General features: G+C 51.9%; 1 protein-coding gene across 2 annotated transcripts; it reads left to right on the forward strand.

The window, feature by feature from the left end:
- Positions 1-1,177: 1,177 nt before the first annotated feature.
- Positions 1,178-16,165, forward strand: TSGA10IP (testis specific 10 interacting protein). 2 transcript variants are annotated; one of them, XM_032151869.2, is made up of 8 exons: positions 1,178-1,519; positions 2,578-2,714; positions 2,808-3,526; positions 3,698-3,845; positions 9,467-9,637; positions 14,813-14,912; positions 15,120-15,244; positions 15,751-16,165. In XM_032151869.2, the coding sequence occupies exons 1-8, from the start codon at positions 1,364-1,366 to the stop codon at positions 15,872-15,874; spliced, it is 1,680 nt and encodes a 559-aa protein (XP_032007760.1). In that variant the 5' UTR covers positions 1,178-1,363; the 3' UTR covers positions 15,875-16,165. The 2 variants fall into 2 exon arrangements, with proteins under 2 accessions (XP_032007760.1, XP_058294932.1); XM_058438949.1 differs by lacking the exons at positions 1,178-1,519; positions 2,808-3,526 and having other exon boundaries at positions 2,597-2,714.
- The last annotated feature ends 1,303 nt before the right edge of the window (positions 16,166-17,468 follow it).

Below are 17,468 nucleotides of genomic sequence, written 5' to 3' on the forward strand. Positions count from 1 at the left end.
GTGGGGAGTTGGTCACAGAGCTAGTGAGAGGCCATACCAGGCCTCCAGCCAGGCTGGTCCGTCTCCAGGGCCTCAGCTCAGCACCACATCCCTGTACTGCAGGCCTCAGTGGTCAGCACCAGGTGTCCCATGGGGACTTAAGATTCCAAGGCTTTTGAGCACTGCTTAGAAGTTTGGGGTAAGATCTTTTTTTTTTTAATATTAAAAATATATATTTTTTGAGATGGAGTCTCACTCTTTCGCCCAGGCTAGAGTACAATGGCGCGGCCTTAGCTCACTGCAACCTCCACCTCCCGGGTTCAAGAGATTCTCGTGCCTCAGCCTCCCGAGTAGCTGGGATTACAGTTGCCCACCACCACGCCCGGCTAATTTTTGTATTTTTAGTAGAGATGGAGTTTCAATCCCGGTGGGAGATGGAGTTTCACCATGTTGGCCAGGCTGGTCTCGAACTCCTGACCTCAGGCAATCTGCCCACCTTGGCCTCCCAAAATGCGGGGATTACAGCCACTGCCCGGCCTGGGGCAAGCTTTCAATGTTGTAACTCCCTCCAGAACCTTATGGCCTATGAAGATGGCCAGGTGGGCCTGGGCCCAGGCTCTGAATGGCCTGCTGCCTCTCCCCTGGACACAGCATTCAACTTCCTGGCTGGGGCTAGGAGTGCAAAAATTTGTTTATTTGTTTATTTTTTATTGAGACACAGTCTCACTCTGTCGCCCTGGCTGGAGTGCAGTGGTGCAATCTGGGCTTGATGCAGCCTCTGCCTCCCGGGTTCAAGCAATTCTCGTGCCTCAGCCTCCTGAGTAGCTGGGATTACAGGCATGTGCCACCATGCCTGGCTAATCTTTTTTGCATTTTTGGTAGAGAAGGGGTTTCGCCATATTGGCCAGGCTGGTCTGGAACTCCTGGCCTCGAGTGATCCACCTGCCTCAGCCCCGCAAAGTGCTGGGATTACAAGTGTGAACCGCCGCTCCCAGCCTGGGAGTGCAAGGATTTAAATAAAATCTTGTGAAAGTTCAATTTGGCTCCTTCGGAGACTCGGCCAGGCCTGGGGGACAGCACAGGAGACAGGCTGACTCCCCTGTACAGATGGATGGGGAAACACAGGCGGAGTGGGGACAGGGGACTTATACCAGGTCACATGGGGAGCCTGTGGATGAGGCAGGAGCAGAGGCAGGACTTGGGCCTGGGTCTCTGCACTAAACGACTCCTGGGCACCCTGCTGAACTCTCTCCCAGAAGGAGATTGGCCTCACATACCCCACTGACCCCTTCCTAGTATGCTTTTTGCCTGACCCGTTGAGACTGGCTGAGGACCGGTTGCCATAGAGATGGCCTGTTAGGCAGTTCCACGGTGGGGATGGGGGATGGGCGGGATGGGGCAGGACACCGATATGCTAAATACCTACCAACAGTTGGTTAGGACCCTGTCGGCTCGACCAGGGCAGGACATGCGGCTTCAGGCTCCGGGAACCAGCATGGGGCTGCTCAAACTGCTGTCGACCATCTCTCAGGACAAGCAGGTGAGGGAGGCCCAGTGAGGACACTTCCAGCTGCCTAGAGCCAGGTGGGTCAGGGAGGCCTGGGCTGGGGAGGCCCTTGAGAAGCCACGAGACCTGAGCTGAGGTCCAGGTGAAACTCAGGGAGGCAGGAGCGGGACAGGGAACACAGGGAGGCCTAAAGGCCTTGGGAGAAGCCGAGGGATGATGCCCGGGAGTGACTCCCGGGGATGATGGGGCCATTCAGGGAATACTGCGGGAGGAGCAGCATTTCAGGAAAGATGAAGACCACCTTGATGAAGACCATCTTGGTTTCTACCTTGGCTGTAGCAGGTCCAGGGCCCAATGGGACATTTGGGAGTGCAGTCCAGGGCCCAGAGGTGGTCTAGTGCAATGGCGACAAATCTGGGCTCCACCACTTCCCAGCTTTGTGACCTCAGTTACTCAGCCTCTCTGAGCCTCAGCTTTCTCCTCCACATGATGGGGGTGATAGTGAGTACCGGCCTTCTAGGGTCCTTGGGAAGGTTATGTGTGTTTATTCGTGAAAGTCCTGAGTACACAATAGGTGCTCAGCAGGTGGCGGCTGTTGCTATTTTAATATGCAGAATGGAGGTGGTGTTCGGTCAGGTTTTTTTTTGTTTGTTTGTTTGAGACGGAGTTTCACTCTTGTTGCCCAGGCTGGAGTGCAACGACACAATCTCGGCTCACTGCAGCCTCCACCTCCTAGGTTCAAGCAACTCTCCTGCCTCAGCCTCCCAAGCAGCTGGGATTACAGGCGCAGGCCACCACACCCGGCTAATTTTTTTTTGTATTTTTAGTAGAGATGGGGTTTCGCCATGTTGGCCAGGCTGGTCTCGAACTCCTGGCCTCAGGTGATCCACCCTGCTTGGCCTCCCAAAGTGCTGGGATTATAGGCGTGAGCACCACACCCAGCCGTGTTTGGTTGGGTTTTATGGTAACGAGGGCCCAGAGAGGCCCAGCCAGGCCCAGCCAGGTGCACAGAAAGGAGCACCCGGGTGAGGAGCAACACAGTCCAGGAGGCTGCTCGAGCTGGCTGCTCCTCCCCTACTGTCTCTGCCCAGGGCCACCTGGGGAGTGGTGATGGTGTGCCAAATCAAGACCTGCAGCGGAGGTCTCAGAGCTCAAGGCAGACAGCAAAGAAGGACCGCAAGCCCAGGGGTCAGAGCAAGAAAGGACAGGGCTCTGAAGAGGCTGAAGAGTAAGGAGCAGTGGGATGGGTCAGGAGGCTGTTGGGGGTCAGGGCCCTCTGGGGGCCAGTGCCGACCCTGACCACCACCCTCTCCTTCTTCAGTCTCTTCCTGCTTCCTCCTCAGAAGCCCTCCTTCCCCTTCCAGTGGGCCTGGGAGAGCATTGCCACAGATGTCGGGGCTGTGCTTCAGCCAAGCTCTCCAACCCCTGGCCACCAAGCCCTGCCCATGCCCTCCTCGTTCTCCCAGCGCCAGTCCAGGCGCAAATCCATGGCCAACCTCCCAGAGGCCCACGGCTACTGCTGGAAGACAGAGGCACAAAACCTGAAGGTGAGACAGCAGCTGGGAGCCTGGGGCGGTGTCTCCATCCCTACTGGCAAAGGGGAGCTAGGACCAGAGCTCCCCAGTGGTCTCCAGCTGCCTGGGAGGAGGCCAGGATCAGGATCAGCGTCCGACAAGCAGGTCCACCTGCAAGGCCCGGGTGCTGAGGAGGCCGAGAGGGGTCTGAGTTCTGGGGTGCTGCCCCAGCGCCCCAGGAGGGGGTCGATCTCAGAGGAGGAGCAATTCTCAGAGGCCACAGAGGAGGCTGAGGAGGGAGAGCACAGGACTCCCTGCAGAAGGAGGGCTGGTTGTCAGAAAAAGGGGCAGATTTCTGGAGAGGAGGCCTCGGATGAGGGGGAAGTGCGGGCCCAGAGCCAGGGGAGCAGCCCCAGCTTCAACAACCTCCGAAGGCCACAATGGAGGAAGACAAGGGCCAAGGAGCTACAGGGGCCATGGGACCTGGAGAAGCTACACAGACAGCTACAGAGAGACCTGGACTGTGGTGAGTGTGCGGCTCAGAGCCCGGGTTCCCCCGAAGCTACACCGCGGGGAACAGGGAGCAGTCAGGGAGGCAGGGGCTCAGGCAGGCTGGGCTGTGCTCTGGGTGCTGGGGGGATTGCCCGGCGGGCTGAGAGAGAGAGGGCAGCCCCTGACTTGGTCCCACTGTGGGCAGGCCCCCAAAAGCTGCCCTGGAAGGCTTTGAGGGCTGCCTTCCAGGCCTCCAAGCAGAATGGAAAGTCCTCTGCCTCGGGATATGATGAAACATTCGTGTCTGCCAACCTCCCTAATCGCACTTTCCACAAAAGACAGGAAGCCACCAGGTAAGAGGGAAGAGAAGGGAGCGGGAGCCCAGGGTGAGAAGTGGAGATGGTGCCAGTTCTCCAAGAGTTGCTTAGGCATTTGAAGTCTCATTCATTTCTTTATTTATCCATTCACCAAACGTTTGGGTCATCCATCCATCCATCCATCTATCCAACTACTGATAACATCCACTCAACCATTCATCCATCTCTCTGAATACCTGGCCAATTATCTATTGATATAACCACTTTTATTTCCCATCTTTTCTTCTATCCATCCATTAAACTATTAACTAAGTGATTAATGCAACATTTATTATCTACTCATGGGCCCTTAGGATATAACTATTAAAAGACTTGGAATTAGCTGGGCATGGTGACACATGCTTGTAGTCCCAGCTACTCAGGAGGCTGAGGTAAGAGGATCTCTTGAGCTCAGGAGATCAAGACTGCAGTGAGCTATGATCCCGCTACTGCACTCAGCATGGGCAACAAGGTGAGACACTGTCTCTAAAAAAGAAGTTAAGGGGCCGGGCTTGGTGGCTCACGCCTATAATCCTAGCACTTTGGGAGGCCAAGGCGTGTGGATTGTCTGAGCTCAAGAGTTCGAGACCAGCCTGGGCAACATGGCAAAACCCTGTCTCTACTGAAAATATAAAAAATTATCCAAGTATGGTGGTGCGTGCCTGGAGTCCCAGCTACTCAGGAGGCTGAGACATGAGAATCACTTGAACCTGGGAGGCGGAGGTTGCAGTGAGCTGAGATTGCGCTATTGCACTCCAGCCTGGGTGACAGAGTGAGACTCTGTCTCAAACGAACAAACAAACAAACAAAAAAACCAGCCTGGTCAACATAGTGAGACCCCTGTCTCTACAAAGGAAAAAAAAAGATTAGTCTGGCTTGGTGGAAAGTGCCTGTAGCCCCAGCTACTCTAGAGGCTGAGTCAGGAGGATCTCTTGAGCCCAGGAGATTGAGGCTGCAGTGAGCCATGATCACATCACTGCATTCTAGTCTGGACAACAGAGCGAGCCTCTGTTTCTAAAGCAAAGGAGACAGTGGGAGCTGAAGGGGAGACTGGAGGCTGTGAGGAGACTGTTGGCAACACTGAGGTGAGGAACCAGGAGGCCCTGTGGATGGAGGAAGCGGATCCATTTAAGAGACACTTAGAGGCTGGTTCAATAGGCCTTGGTGACTGGTGACAGGAGGCATGTGAGGGCAGGGAAGAGTTCATTCAGCATTCTTATAGCACCCCACAATTCTTTTTTTTTTTGAGATGGAGTCTCACTCTGTCGCCCAGGCTGGAGTGCAGTGGCGCAATCTTGGCTCACTGCAAGCTCCGCCTCTCAGGTTCACGCTATTCTCCTGCCTCAGCCTCCCGAGTAGCTGGGACTACAGGCGCCCACCATCACGCCAGGCTAATTTTTTGCATTTTTAGTAGAGATGGGGTTTCACCGTGTTAGCCACGATGGTCTCGATCTCCTGACCTCGTGATCCACCCACCTCGGCCTCTCAAAGTGCTGGGATGACAGGCGTGAGCCACCGCACCTGGCCTTTTTTTGAGGCAGAGTCTCACTGTGTTGCCCAGGCTGGAGTGCAGTGGCACGGTGTTGGCTCACTGCAACCTCCAACTCCCAGGTTCAAGTGATTCTCCTGCCTCAGCCTCCCAAGTAGCTGGGACTATAGGAGCCCACCACCACACCCGGCTCATTTTTGTATTTTTAGTAGAGACCAGGTTTTACTATGTTGGCCAGGCTGGTCTTGAACTCCTGACCTCGTGATCTGCCCGCCTTGGCCTCCCAAAGTGCTGGGATTATAGGCATGAGCCACTGTGCCCAGCCACAATTCTTTTTTTAAATTTATTTTATGTAATTGATAAATAAAAATTGTATTTATGGTGTACAACATGAGGTTTTGAAATATGTGTATATTGTTGAAGGTCTAAATCAAACTAATTAACATATGCATTACCTCACTTTTTTTTTTTTTTTTTTTTTTTTTTTTGAGACAGAGTCTTGCTCTGTCCCCAGGCTGGAGTGCTGTGGTGTGATCTCAGCTCACTGCAACCTCCGTCTCTGGGGTTCAAGCAATTCTCATGCCTCAGCATCCCAAATGGCTGGGATTACAGGCGCCTGCCACCACACCTGGCTAATTTTTGTATTTTTAATAGAGATGGGGTTTCACCATATTGGCCAGGCTGGTTTTGAACTCCAGACCTCATGATCCGCCTGCCTCAGCCTCCCAAAGTGCTGGGATTACAGGCGTGAGCCACCACTCCCAGTCTTATTTGATTTTTTTTTGTAGTGAGAACACTTAAAATCTACTCTTTTATTGATTTTTAAGTATACAATACATTGCTTTTAACTACAGACACCAGATCGTACAATAGATCTCTTGAACTTATTTCTCCTGTCTAAATGAAATTTCTTATCCTTTGACCAACATCTCCCTCCTTCTCCCCACAAACCCAGTGAGACCTTGGTAACCATCATTCTACTCTCTGCTTCTATGAGTTTGACTTTATTTATTTATTTATTTATTTAGAGACAGGGTCTTGCTGTGTTGCCCAGGCTGCAGTGCAGTGGCACAATCATGGCTCACTGCATCCTTGATTTCCAGGGCTCAAGTGATCCTCCCACTTCAGCCTCCTGAGCTCTAGGACTACAGTCATGAGCCACCATGCCTGGCTAATTTTTTTTTTTTTTTTTCTGAGATGGAGTCTCGTCTCACTGTCACCCAGGCTGGAGTGCAGTGGCGCGATCTCGGCTCACTGCAAGCTCCGCCTCCCGGGTTCATGCCATTCTCCTGCCTCAGCCTCCCAAGTAGCTGGGACTACAGGCGCCCACCACCACGCCCGGCTAAGTTTTTGTATTTTTAGTATAGACGGGGTTTCACTGTGTTAGCCAGGATGGTCTTGCTATCCTGACCTTGTGATCCACTGCCTCAGCCTCCCAAGGTGCTGGGATTACAGGCGTGAGCCACTGCACCCGGCTGCTGGCTAATTTTTGAAATTTTGGTAGAGATGGGGTCCCGTTATGCTGAGTTTGACTTTTTTAAGATTTGGCACATAAGGGAGATTATATGGTATTTGTCTTCTTGTGCCTGGCTTATTTCACTTAACATGGCGTCCTCCAGGTTTACTCATATTGTTGCAAATGACGGGATTTTCTTCTCTTTAAGGCTGAAGAATGCCATTGTGTATATATACCACCTTTTCTTTATCCATTCTTCTGTTGATGGAATCTTAGGTTGATTTCATATCTTTGCTACTGTGAATATTCCTGCAATGAATATAGGAGTGCAGCTACCTCTTCAACATACTAATTTCATTTCCTTTGACTATGTACCCAGAAGTGGGTTGCTGGATCACATAGTAGTTCTACTTGTAATTGTTTGGGGAACCTTGATATTGTTTTCTATAATGACTGTACTAATTTATAATCCCACCAACAGTAAACAGAGGTTCCCTTTTCTCCACATCATCACTAACCCTTATCTTTCATCATTTTGATAATAGCCATTCTAACAGGTGTGAGGTGATATCTTATTATCATTTTATTTTGCATTTCCCAGATGATTAGTGATTAGTGATGAAAAAGACATTTGTATGTCTTTTTTTGAGAAATATCTGTTTGGGTTATTTGCTTATTATTATTATTATTATTATTATTATTATTATTATTATTTTGAGATGGAGGCTCGCTCTGTCGCCCAGGCTAGAGTGCAATGCCACGATCATAGCTCACTGTAGCTTTGAATTCCTGGGCACAAGCGACCCTCTCACCTCAGCCTCCTGAGTAGCTGGGATTACAGGTGCATGCCACCACATCTAGCTGATTTATTTTTTAACTTTTTATTTGTAGAGATAGGCATCTTGCTATGTTGCCCAGGCTGGTCTCCAACCCCTGGCTTCAGGTGATCCTGCTACCTCCACCTCCCAAAGTGTTGAGATTACAGATGTGAGTCACCATGCCCTGCCTCTTTGCCCCTTTTTTTTTTTTTTTTTGAGATGGAGCCTCACTTCGTCACCCGGGATGGAGTGCAGTGGCATAATCTTGGCTCACTGCAACCTCCCCCTCCCAGGTTCAAGTGATTCTCTTACCTCAGCCTCCTGAGTAGCTGGGATTACAGACGTACACCACCAGGTCTGCCTAATTTTTTTGTATTTTTTAGTAGAGACAGGGTTTCACCATGTTGGCCAGACTAGTCTCGAACTCCAGACCTCAAATGATCTGCCCGCCTTGGCCTCCCAAAGTGCTGGAATTTCAGGCATGAGCCATTGTGCCTGGCCTTTGCCCATTTTTAAATTGAGTTATTTGCTTTCTTGTTACTGAGTTATTTGAGTTCACATATTTTGGATATTAACCCCTTTTCAGATGTATGGTTTGCAAATATTTTCTCCCATTCTGTATGTCATCTCTGTTGATTGTTGCCATTGCTGTGCAGAAGCTTTTCGGTTTGATGCAACTTCATTTGTCTATTTTTGCTTTTGTTGCCTGTGCTTTCTGGGTCATAGCCAAAAATGGCCCAGACAAGTATCATTAAGCTTTCGTGTGTGTGTGTGTGTGTGTGTGTCTGTATGTGTGTGGCAGAGTCTCAATCTGTCGCCCAGGCTGGAGTGCAGTGGCTCAATCACGGCTCACTGCAGTCTTGACTTCCTAGGCTCAGGTGATTCTCCCACCTTAACCTCCTGAGTAGATAGGACTACAGGTCTGGGCCACCATGCCTGGCTAATTTTTTGTATGTTTAGTACAGATAGGGTTTAAGGCTGAAGAATGCCATTGTGTATATATACCACCTTTTATACACAATATATACCATTGTGTATATATACCATGTTGCTCAAGCTGGTCTCAAACTCCTGGGGTCAAGCAATCCACCTGTATCAGCCCCAAAGTGCTGGGGTTACAGGTGTGAGCCACCATGCCCCGCCTTTTTTTTTTTTTGGCTCAAGGTTGCTTTGGCTGTTTGGAGTATTTTGTGGTTCTATATTAATTTAAAATTGTTTTTTCTATTTCTGTGAAAAATGTCATTGGAATTTTGATAGGCAATTGCTTTGGGTAATATGGACATTTTAACAATATTAATTCTTCCAAAGCACCCTTCATTTCTTTTTTCTTTTTTTTTTTTTTTTTTTTTGAGATGGAGTTTTGCTCTTGTTGCCCAGGCTGGAGTACAATGGCGTGGTCACCTCTGCTTCCCTGGTTCAAACAATTCTCCCTCCTCAGCCTCCTGAGTAGCTGGGATTACAGGCATGTGCCACCACGCCTGGCTAATTTTTGCATTTTTAGTAGAAACAGGGTTTCACCATGATGACCAAGCTGGTCTCAAACTCCTGACCTCAGGTGATCCACTTGCCTCCACCTCCCAAAGTGCTGGGATTACAAGCATGAACCACCGTGCCTGGCCTGGAAGCAGGAGATTTCTAGAAAGAGTAGGGAAAGGCCTTGAGCTGGGCCAGAGGGCTGAGCCTCCAGGGCAGTCTCTGTCATGGACTTCCATGACAAACCCTACTCCCAGGACACTGGCTCTGGACCCTGCAGCCCCTCCCCCCTGGCTTCCATATTCCCTTATCCAGCCCCTGGCCCTCCGTGAGGCTCCTGCTGCCCGTAAACCTCTCATTCCCCTTCCGTTTCTCACCCAAGGAGCCTGCTGCAGGCCTGGGAGCGGCAGCGGCAGGAGGAGCGGCAGCGGGCCGAGCTGCGGCGGGCCCGGACGCAGCATGTACAGCGGCAGGTGGCCCGCTGCCTGGCAGCCTATGCGCCCAGAGGGAGCCGGGGCCCCGGGGCGGCCCAGCACAAGCTGGAGGAGCTGAGGTAGGGAGCCTGGGCTTAGGGAGGCCTGGTTGGGAGAGGGCAGGGAGGCCGTGCCAGGTCTCAGTCTACAGGACCAAGGAGCACCAGCCCTCGCCTTCCCTGGGGCTGGCCAGGCCACTTCACCGTGTTTCCAGATGAGGACGCTGAGGCATGGGGAGAAGGGGTCTGTCGAAGGCCACGCAGTTAATAATGACAATCTCTGCAGCTGCTGAATGGTCAAGGTTAAAATATTCTACATGTATGATCACACTTTCAAATCTTCATTTCCTGATTTCCAATGCCAGACATGCTTGTTATAAAATTTCAAAGATTACAGAAATAATGCCTGGAGAAGGTGAACAGCCCTGTGACCCCACTCTGGGAGACAACCATTGTTCACAGTTGGCTGAAGAGTCGCGTTTTGTTCTCTTCCTATATTGTGATCATTTTCCTTTTTTTTTTTTTTTTTTTGAGACGGAGTCTCGCTCTGTTGCCCAGGCTGGAGTGCAGTGGCATGATCTCAGTTCACTGCAATCTCCGCCTCCCAGCTTCACGCCATTCTCCCACCTCAGCCTCTCAAGTAGCTGGGACTACAGGCGCCCACCACCACGCCCGGCTAATTTTTTTTTTTTTTTTTTTTTTTTAGTAGACACGGGGTTTCACTGTGTTAGCCAGGATGGTCTCAATCTCCTGACCTCGTGATCCACCCGCCTCAGCCTCCCAAAGTGCTGGGATTACAGGCGTGAGACACTGCGCCTGGCCGTGACCATTTTCCTAATAAGCAAAGCAAATTTGTGGGCAAACCTTTTTGGACTCCTAACAGGTCCGTGAAGCAGGCAGTATTGCTGACGGTGGGCCAGGTCAGGTTCTTCCCTTGGCTGCACAAAAGAATTTGAGAGCAGTCCAAAAGAAGAGCAGGCAAAGAAGTTTATTGCAAAGCAAAGGCCACCCTGACCAACATGGTGAAACCTCATCTCTACTAAAAATACAAAAATTAGCTGGGTGCGGTGGCGCATACCTGTAATCCTAGCTATTCGGGAGGCTGAGGCAGGAGAATTGCTTGAACCCGGGAGGTGGAGGTTGCAGTGAGCCGAAATTGAGCCACTACACTGCAGCCTGGGTGACAGAGCAAAAACTCCGTCTCAAAAAAAAAAAAAAAAAAAGCCCACCCTGAGGGCTACTCAGAGGGAGAGACGGCAGCTTGTGCCTTTAGAGGAATTCCTTTTATGGAAGTTGTTTATACCTAGTCACAAAATACTGGAGAGGTCAGGTATGCAAAAGCGGACCTGTGGTTGGCACACGCGCTCAGCATCTGCCTGCTCTAACGTGCATCACATGTAACGTTAGCATATAAAATCTCCACCTAGGGGTGTGCTTTTACCATTAAAATGAGGAAAATGTTGGTATAAGCTAAACCTTGAGCCTAGCTGTGTATGCGGAACCTCGAGAAGTCCTTAGCTCCCTCCAAGGCAGGAATTTGTAGCTAATAGCTTCTCGGGCTTTTGGTGCTGATTAGCTGGAGATTGGGGAAGCTACATTATGAATAAGGGGCTTTTGTTTTCTTTCCTGGGCTGTACTAGGTATCAGGGAACTTGTAGCCATCTGGTATCCCCTAGGACTGCTTATCTTGCAAAAGAGTTAGGTACTCAGCTGTGCGCCGTGGCTCACGCCTATAATCCCAACACTTTGGGAAGCTGAGGCAAGTGGATCACCTGAGGTCAGGATTTCGAGACCAGCCTGGCCAACATGGTGAAACCCCGTCTGTACTAAAAAAAAAAAAAATACAAAAATTAGCCGGGCGTAGTGGCGCGCGACTGTAGTCCCAGCTACTTGGGAGGCTGAGGCGGGAGAATCACTTGAACCCAGGAGGTGGAGGTTGCAGTGAGCCGAGATTGCACCATTGCACTCCAGCCTAGGTGACAAAGACTCCGTCTCAAAAAAAAAAAAAAAAAAAAAAAGGTGCTGATGCACGAGGGCACAAGGGATGCAGAGCTCCTGCGAAAGGAGCCCCGGGGGCTTCACACAAGGGGAAAAGTCAGTATGGCCCGCTCACCTTACCATCCTACCTCAGTATCTCCACCTGCATAACCCCACCGGTGAGGAACCTGAGGCTCAGCGATCTTAAATAATTTGCCAAAGGTCATGCGTGGGCAGCAGAATTGGGTTCCAGCCATGATGCCGCCCTGTCTGAGTGCTCATATCCTCTGCCTTTAGACGAAAGGCACCAGGACCTTCCCCCAAGAGCCCAAACCAGTGACACACACAACACAAACAAATCAAATAAATGTGACCAAAACGACTGCCATTGATTTGAGCACCTCCTGGGTACAGCGGACGCAGGGCATCTTTTTCTGCACCCTGTCTCCTTTGGTCCATGGCAAGTGGGGTGAGGGTCCTGCCCTGCCATAGGGCCACTGACGGCTCAGTGGGGTTCTTATCATCTACTCTTTGAGGCTTAGTCTTTTTTTTTTTTTTGAGACGGAGTTTCACTCTTGTTGCCCAAGCTGGAGTGCAATGGCGTGATCTCGGCTCACCGCAACCTCTGCCTCCCGGGTTCAAGCGATTCTCCTGCCTCAGCCTCCCGAGTAGCTGGGATTACAGGCATGCGCCTCCACGCCCAGCTAATTTTGTATTTTTAGTAGAGACAGGATTTCTCCATGTTGGTCGGGCTGGTCTCGAACTCCCGACCTCAGCTGGTCCGCCCGCCTCAGCCTCCCAAAGTTCTAGGATTATAGGTGTGAGCCACCGCGCCCGGCTGAGGCTCAGTCTTAATCACCCCAATTTTACAGATTTGGAAACAGAGGCTCTGAGAGGTCAAGTGTGTTTTGGGGGACTGCTTGGGCCAATGTTTAGGGGGATCCTTTCTCCTTCCCAATCTTGCTCTGTTGCCCAGGCTGGAGTGCAGTGGTGTGATCTCAGTTCACTGAAACCTCCATCTCCCGGGCTCAAGCGATTCTCCTGCCTCAGCGTCCTGAGTAGCTGGGACCACAGGTGCACGCCACCACACCTGGTTAATTTTTTTGTATTTTTGGTAGAGACAGGGTTTCACCATATTGCCCCAGCTGTCTCAGGCTCCTGACCTCAAGTGATCTGGCTGCCTTGGCCACCCAAAGTTTGGGGATTACAGGCGTGAGCCACCACGCCCAGCCAAGTGTTTTGTTTTCATAGTAAGGCAGGAAGTGTAAAGTTCAGAACTCCAAGTGGCAGGTGCAGCAAAAAGAGTGATTCAACCTCACTCCTTTTACTTTCTATTTGAGAGGGCTAAGGCATAAATAGGTATCTCCCATGCAGTCTCTCAGCCATTACAGCCTATGAACTTTGCTGTCTGAGCGGAACAGGAGACTCTGTCCTGCCTAGGAAGGGCAGGCACAAAAGAGGTTGTCCTGTGGGAGGGAGGGATGTGTCTCCTTCCATTCTGAGATGATGCACGGGGCTGACACCCACAGGCACCACTTCCCTTTCTGCTCAGGGCTCCTGTTATTGTTTTTTTGAGACAAAGTCTCGCTCTGTTGCCAGGCTGGAGTACAGCGGTGCAATCTCGCCTCACCATAACCTCCAACTCCCTGGTTCAAACGATTCTCCTGCCTCGGCCTCCCGGGTAGCTGGGATTACAGGTGCCCGCCACCACGCCCAGCTAACTTTTGTATTTTTAGTAGAGACAGGGTTTCACCATGTTGGCCAGGATGGTCTCGATCTCCTGACCTCGAGATCTGCCCGCCTTGGCCGGCTCCTGTCACTTCTAACAGAAATAGCATAAAGTATCCAGCAGGAAAAGTGCACACAATATCACAGAAAAGATAGGGACTGCCAGCTCATTTCCCACCTCCCCTTGTAACTGCCATAAATTCCTTCCTAAATGGTGAAAGCCCTTTGTGCAGTAACTTGTGTTCCTGGCAATAGGTTTTTAAGTCCATGTCTTTTTCTCAATGAAGGACGGTTCCTTCCCTGGCACAGGGCCAAGGGGCATGGCCCAGCAAGGCTGCATTTTTCCATCGGGCCCAACACAATCGCTGAGGTCCCAGTACAGGTCTTGGGGTCTTGTCTGTGTCTCCCCTCCCCTCCTGTCCTCTTGTCTGCGTCTTCCCTCCCCTCCTGTCCACGGGTGCTGCCTCCACACTTTAAGGCCTCTCTCATATGCTTCACAGATGGATGCCTGGTCCCATGTGGGTGTGGCCCGAAGGCCCCTTTTGCTGCTAGAGTGCTCTCTTCATGAGTGGCAGTGACACTCGAGTTTGTCAGACAGACACATTTCTGACAAGTGCACAAACTGGGTTTTGGGTTTTTTGAGACAGGGGCTCGCTCTGTTGCCCAGGCTGGAGTGCAGCAGCACAATCTCAGCTCACTGTAGCCTAGACCTCCCAGGCTCAAGCGATCCTCCCAGCTTGGCCTCCCAACTACCCAGGACTACAGGTGCACACCACCATGCCTGGCTAATTTTTGCGGAGACAGGATTTCACCATGTTGCCAAGGCTGGTCTCAAACTCTTGGGCTTAAGCGATCTACCCTCCTTGGCCTTCCAAACTGCTGGGATTACAGGTGCAAGCCAGCACGCCCGGCCAAATTGGGTTTTTATAAATGAAAATTGTGCTTCCCCAATGGAACCCTGATCCCTCAGGGGTGTGTTTTTTAAATTGGAAACATATATTTTTTTAGTTTCTCTGTCCCATTTTCCAAGCTGTCTGCTTACAAGAACCACAGAGAATGCTGGCAAGCTTGTCCGATCCCTACTATAGCACAGTGAAATAAACTGAGCCCAGAGCCAAAAGCCCAGAGAGAGGCCTCGCCCAAAGTCACACAACCAACAACCACAGCTCCCCCTCAAGGGGAAGAGGATGGGGAGGGGAAGCTATGTAAGCAGGTGTCTGGAAGCTGAAAAGCCAGCACTGGCCCCTTTCCCATGGGGGTGGCACAGGAGGACGGGCAAGCCCCGGCTGCACAGGGCTCGGCCCCTCACTTCCCAGCTGCACAACTTTGAACAAGTCCCTCAACCCTCCCAATCCATCAGTAAATTGGGTGAATAATTTCCACCTTGGCTGACTTCACAAGGAATCCAGGCAAGAATGGGAATGAAATAGCTTTGTTAAGGTGAGGGTGAGGACACGAATATCAAGTCCTTAGTGAAGATGAGCGGGCTCAGGAGTGGAGATCAACAGTTGTGTCCATGGTTAGCTGCACAAAGGCCTGTCTCCCCTGCAGGCGCCAGGAGCGACAGCGGTTTGCTGAGTACCAGGCGGAGCTGCAAGGCATCCAGCACAGGGTGCAGGCCCGGCCCTTCCTGTTCCAGCAGGCCATGCAGGTGAGGCTGGCACCTGGGCAAGCACATAGCTGCCCCCTGTGAAGAGCTGGCTGAGTGGGTAGGGAAGCAGGATGCGAGTAGGTCCCTGCAGATAGGATCCCAGGGCTGCTGCCCTCTGGAATCCCTGGGACCCCCTCAGTAACCCGAGCTCAACCTTGCCCTCAGCAGCCCTGGTGCAGAGCAGGAAGCCCTCTTCTCTCTCCTCAGGCCAATGCCCGTCTCACTGTCACTCGGCGCTTCTCCCAGGTGCTGTCAGCACTGGGGCTGGATGAGGAGCAGCTGCTATCTGAGGCAGGAAAGGTGGACAGAGAGGGCACCCCCAGGAAACCCAGGTGAGTCTCCCTGTCAGGTCAAGAACTGGCTCTGCCATGCTGCTGCAGGAAGGGGCGCCCACACCAGCACTCTGGGCTCTGGAGGGCCTCCCCCAGGACAGGCAAAGAGCCCAGAGGAAGGCAAGGCCAGGGTTGTTATTCCTACTTCTCAATGAGGAAACTAAGGACCTGAGGGGCAGGGCCTTTTTTAAGGACACAGAAGCAAACAAGCAGCAGAGCCAGTCTGGGACTCTGCAACCATCTGAGCAGCCACACACCAAGCCCCTCATTAGGGGCTGGCACCACCACGCTGGTCACCCCATGCCTTAGAATAACCTGATACAGAGCAGGGATTATGAAGCCCACTTGACAATAAGGAAAGTGAGACTCGAGAAGAGAGAGTCACTTTGCCTAGGATCACACAGCAAGCCAGCACAGAAGCAGGGTTTGAAGCCACATTGTCAGTTGTTTCCTTGGGCATGGGAGTGGGAGCTGCAGAGTCAGGGGCCTCTATCTGTGTCTTGAAGGAGCCACAGGTCAATGGGGGTGAGAATGGAGCACTCTCCTCAGAGGCCCCCAAGGACAGAACCCACCAGCAGTCAGCCTGACAGGCACTACAACCCCAGCCTGGACCCGGAGTGCAGTCCCTGAGAAAAAATTAAAGGCTTTATGGCAAACACAGTGTGGGATTTCTGGTGGTGAGGGTGGTGGAAGCTACGAGTTGGAAGTTGGAGGTGGCAGGTGGGTGGGCAGCAGGCTTAGCTCTGTCCCTGCACCCCCTCCCCACCAGGAGCTCTGGCTCTATTGGTTCCCCCCACCCAGCACACACAGCCCCTTCTCTGCTCCAGAGGAGTGGGGACATCTCGAAGAGCAAGAGCTGTGACTTCTCCACCCCATCTCCAATGTATATGTTGGGTCCTATAAATTCAAGCATGAATAAGATGGAATGACTCCTGCCTCTGAGGACGCCCAGTGAGTGGGAGAGGGGGTGGATCCTTAAATGGGTGCATGCAACATATCCTAACACATGCTGAGTTGTGCCACACAGGGAGCCACAGACTGAGCAACCATTGGGTGGGTGGCGGGGGGGGGGGGGTTCAGGAGAGATTGGGATTGTGTGCACTGGGCTTTTTTTTTTAAAGACGGAGTCTCGCTCTGTCAACAGGCTGGAGTGCAATGGTGTGATCTCGACTCACTGCAACCTCTGCCTCCCAGGTTCAAGCGATTCTCCTGCCTCAGCCTCCTGAGTAGCTGGGACTACAGGTGTGCACCACCACACCCAGCTAATTTTTGTATTTTTAGTAGAGACGGGGTTTTACCATGTTGGCCAGGATGGTCTTGATCTCTTGACCTCGTGATTCGCCTGCCCTGGCCTCCCAAAGTGCTGGGATTACAGGCGTGAGCCACCGCGCCCGGCCTGCTCTGGGGTTTTAAGTCCCAGTAGTTAAGTTAGGGCTGCTCTCCTCAAGAAAAAAACTCATACACACAGATGTGCCACATTTTGCATTAAATTTCAGGGGTTCCACGGATACACTGACGCCCATGTGGAGCTCCTTAACAGTCTTTACACGGAGCACGGGTCTTAAAAATCCAATCCAGGGCCAGGCGCAGTGGCGCATGCCTGTAATCTCAGCACTTTGGGAGGCCAAGGCGGGTGGATAGCCTGAGCTCAGCAGTTCGAGACCAGCCTGGCCAACATAGTGACCCCACCCCCGGCCCCTCACCAACCATCTACAAAAAAATACAAAAGTTAAAGGGGCGTGGTAGCGTACGCTCGTAGTCCCAGCTACTGGGAAGGCTGAGGTGGGAGGATCACTTGAGCCCAGGAGGTCTAGGCTGCAGTGCGCTGTGATTGCGCCACTGCACTCCAGCCTGAGCAACAGAGTGAGATCCTATCTCAAGGGAAAAAACAAAACAAAGCAGGGAACGTGGGAAGGAAGCGTTCCCTGACGATACTGGTTATAGCGGGTCTGAAGCTGGGCTGTGGAACTGGAAATCTCGGGAAAACAACACCCGTTGGAGCCACGACCCTAGGAGTCCACTAAGCGAGCGCCCATTGTAGGAGGGAGGTGTCTACAGAAAGAGCGTGAGGTAGTAAACACCCCGTTGCCGGTGAAGTGCAAGCGCAGGGGGGCCGGGGAGGAACTTCCAGCCACGAAGACACTGGCTTAATGGACTCTAAGTCCTTCCAGTTCTGGGATCCCACCTCCGGGTAAATTCCGCTTCCCTTGAGAAGCGCATGCGC

This window comes from Hylobates moloch, unplaced genomic scaffold (genome assembly GCF_009828535.3).
Source record: "Hylobates moloch isolate HMO894 unplaced genomic scaffold, HMol_V3 SCAFFOLD_5, whole genome shotgun sequence".
NCBI lineage: Eukaryota > Metazoa > Chordata > Mammalia > Primates > Hylobatidae > Hylobates > Hylobates moloch.

Coding starts and splice junctions, on each gene's coding strand:
- TSGA10IP (XM_032151869.2), top strand. CDS start 1,364: ATGGGCGGGATGGGGCAGGACACCGATATGCTAAATACCTACCAACAG. Junction 3,527..3,697: donor ACAGAGAGACCTGGACTGTG/GTGAGTGTGCGG, acceptor CACTGTGGGCAG/GCCCCCAAAAGCTGCCCTGG. Junction 15,245..15,750: donor GGCACCCCCAGGAAACCCAG/GTGAGTCTCCCT, acceptor TGTGTCTTGAAG/GAGCCACAGGTCAATGGGGG.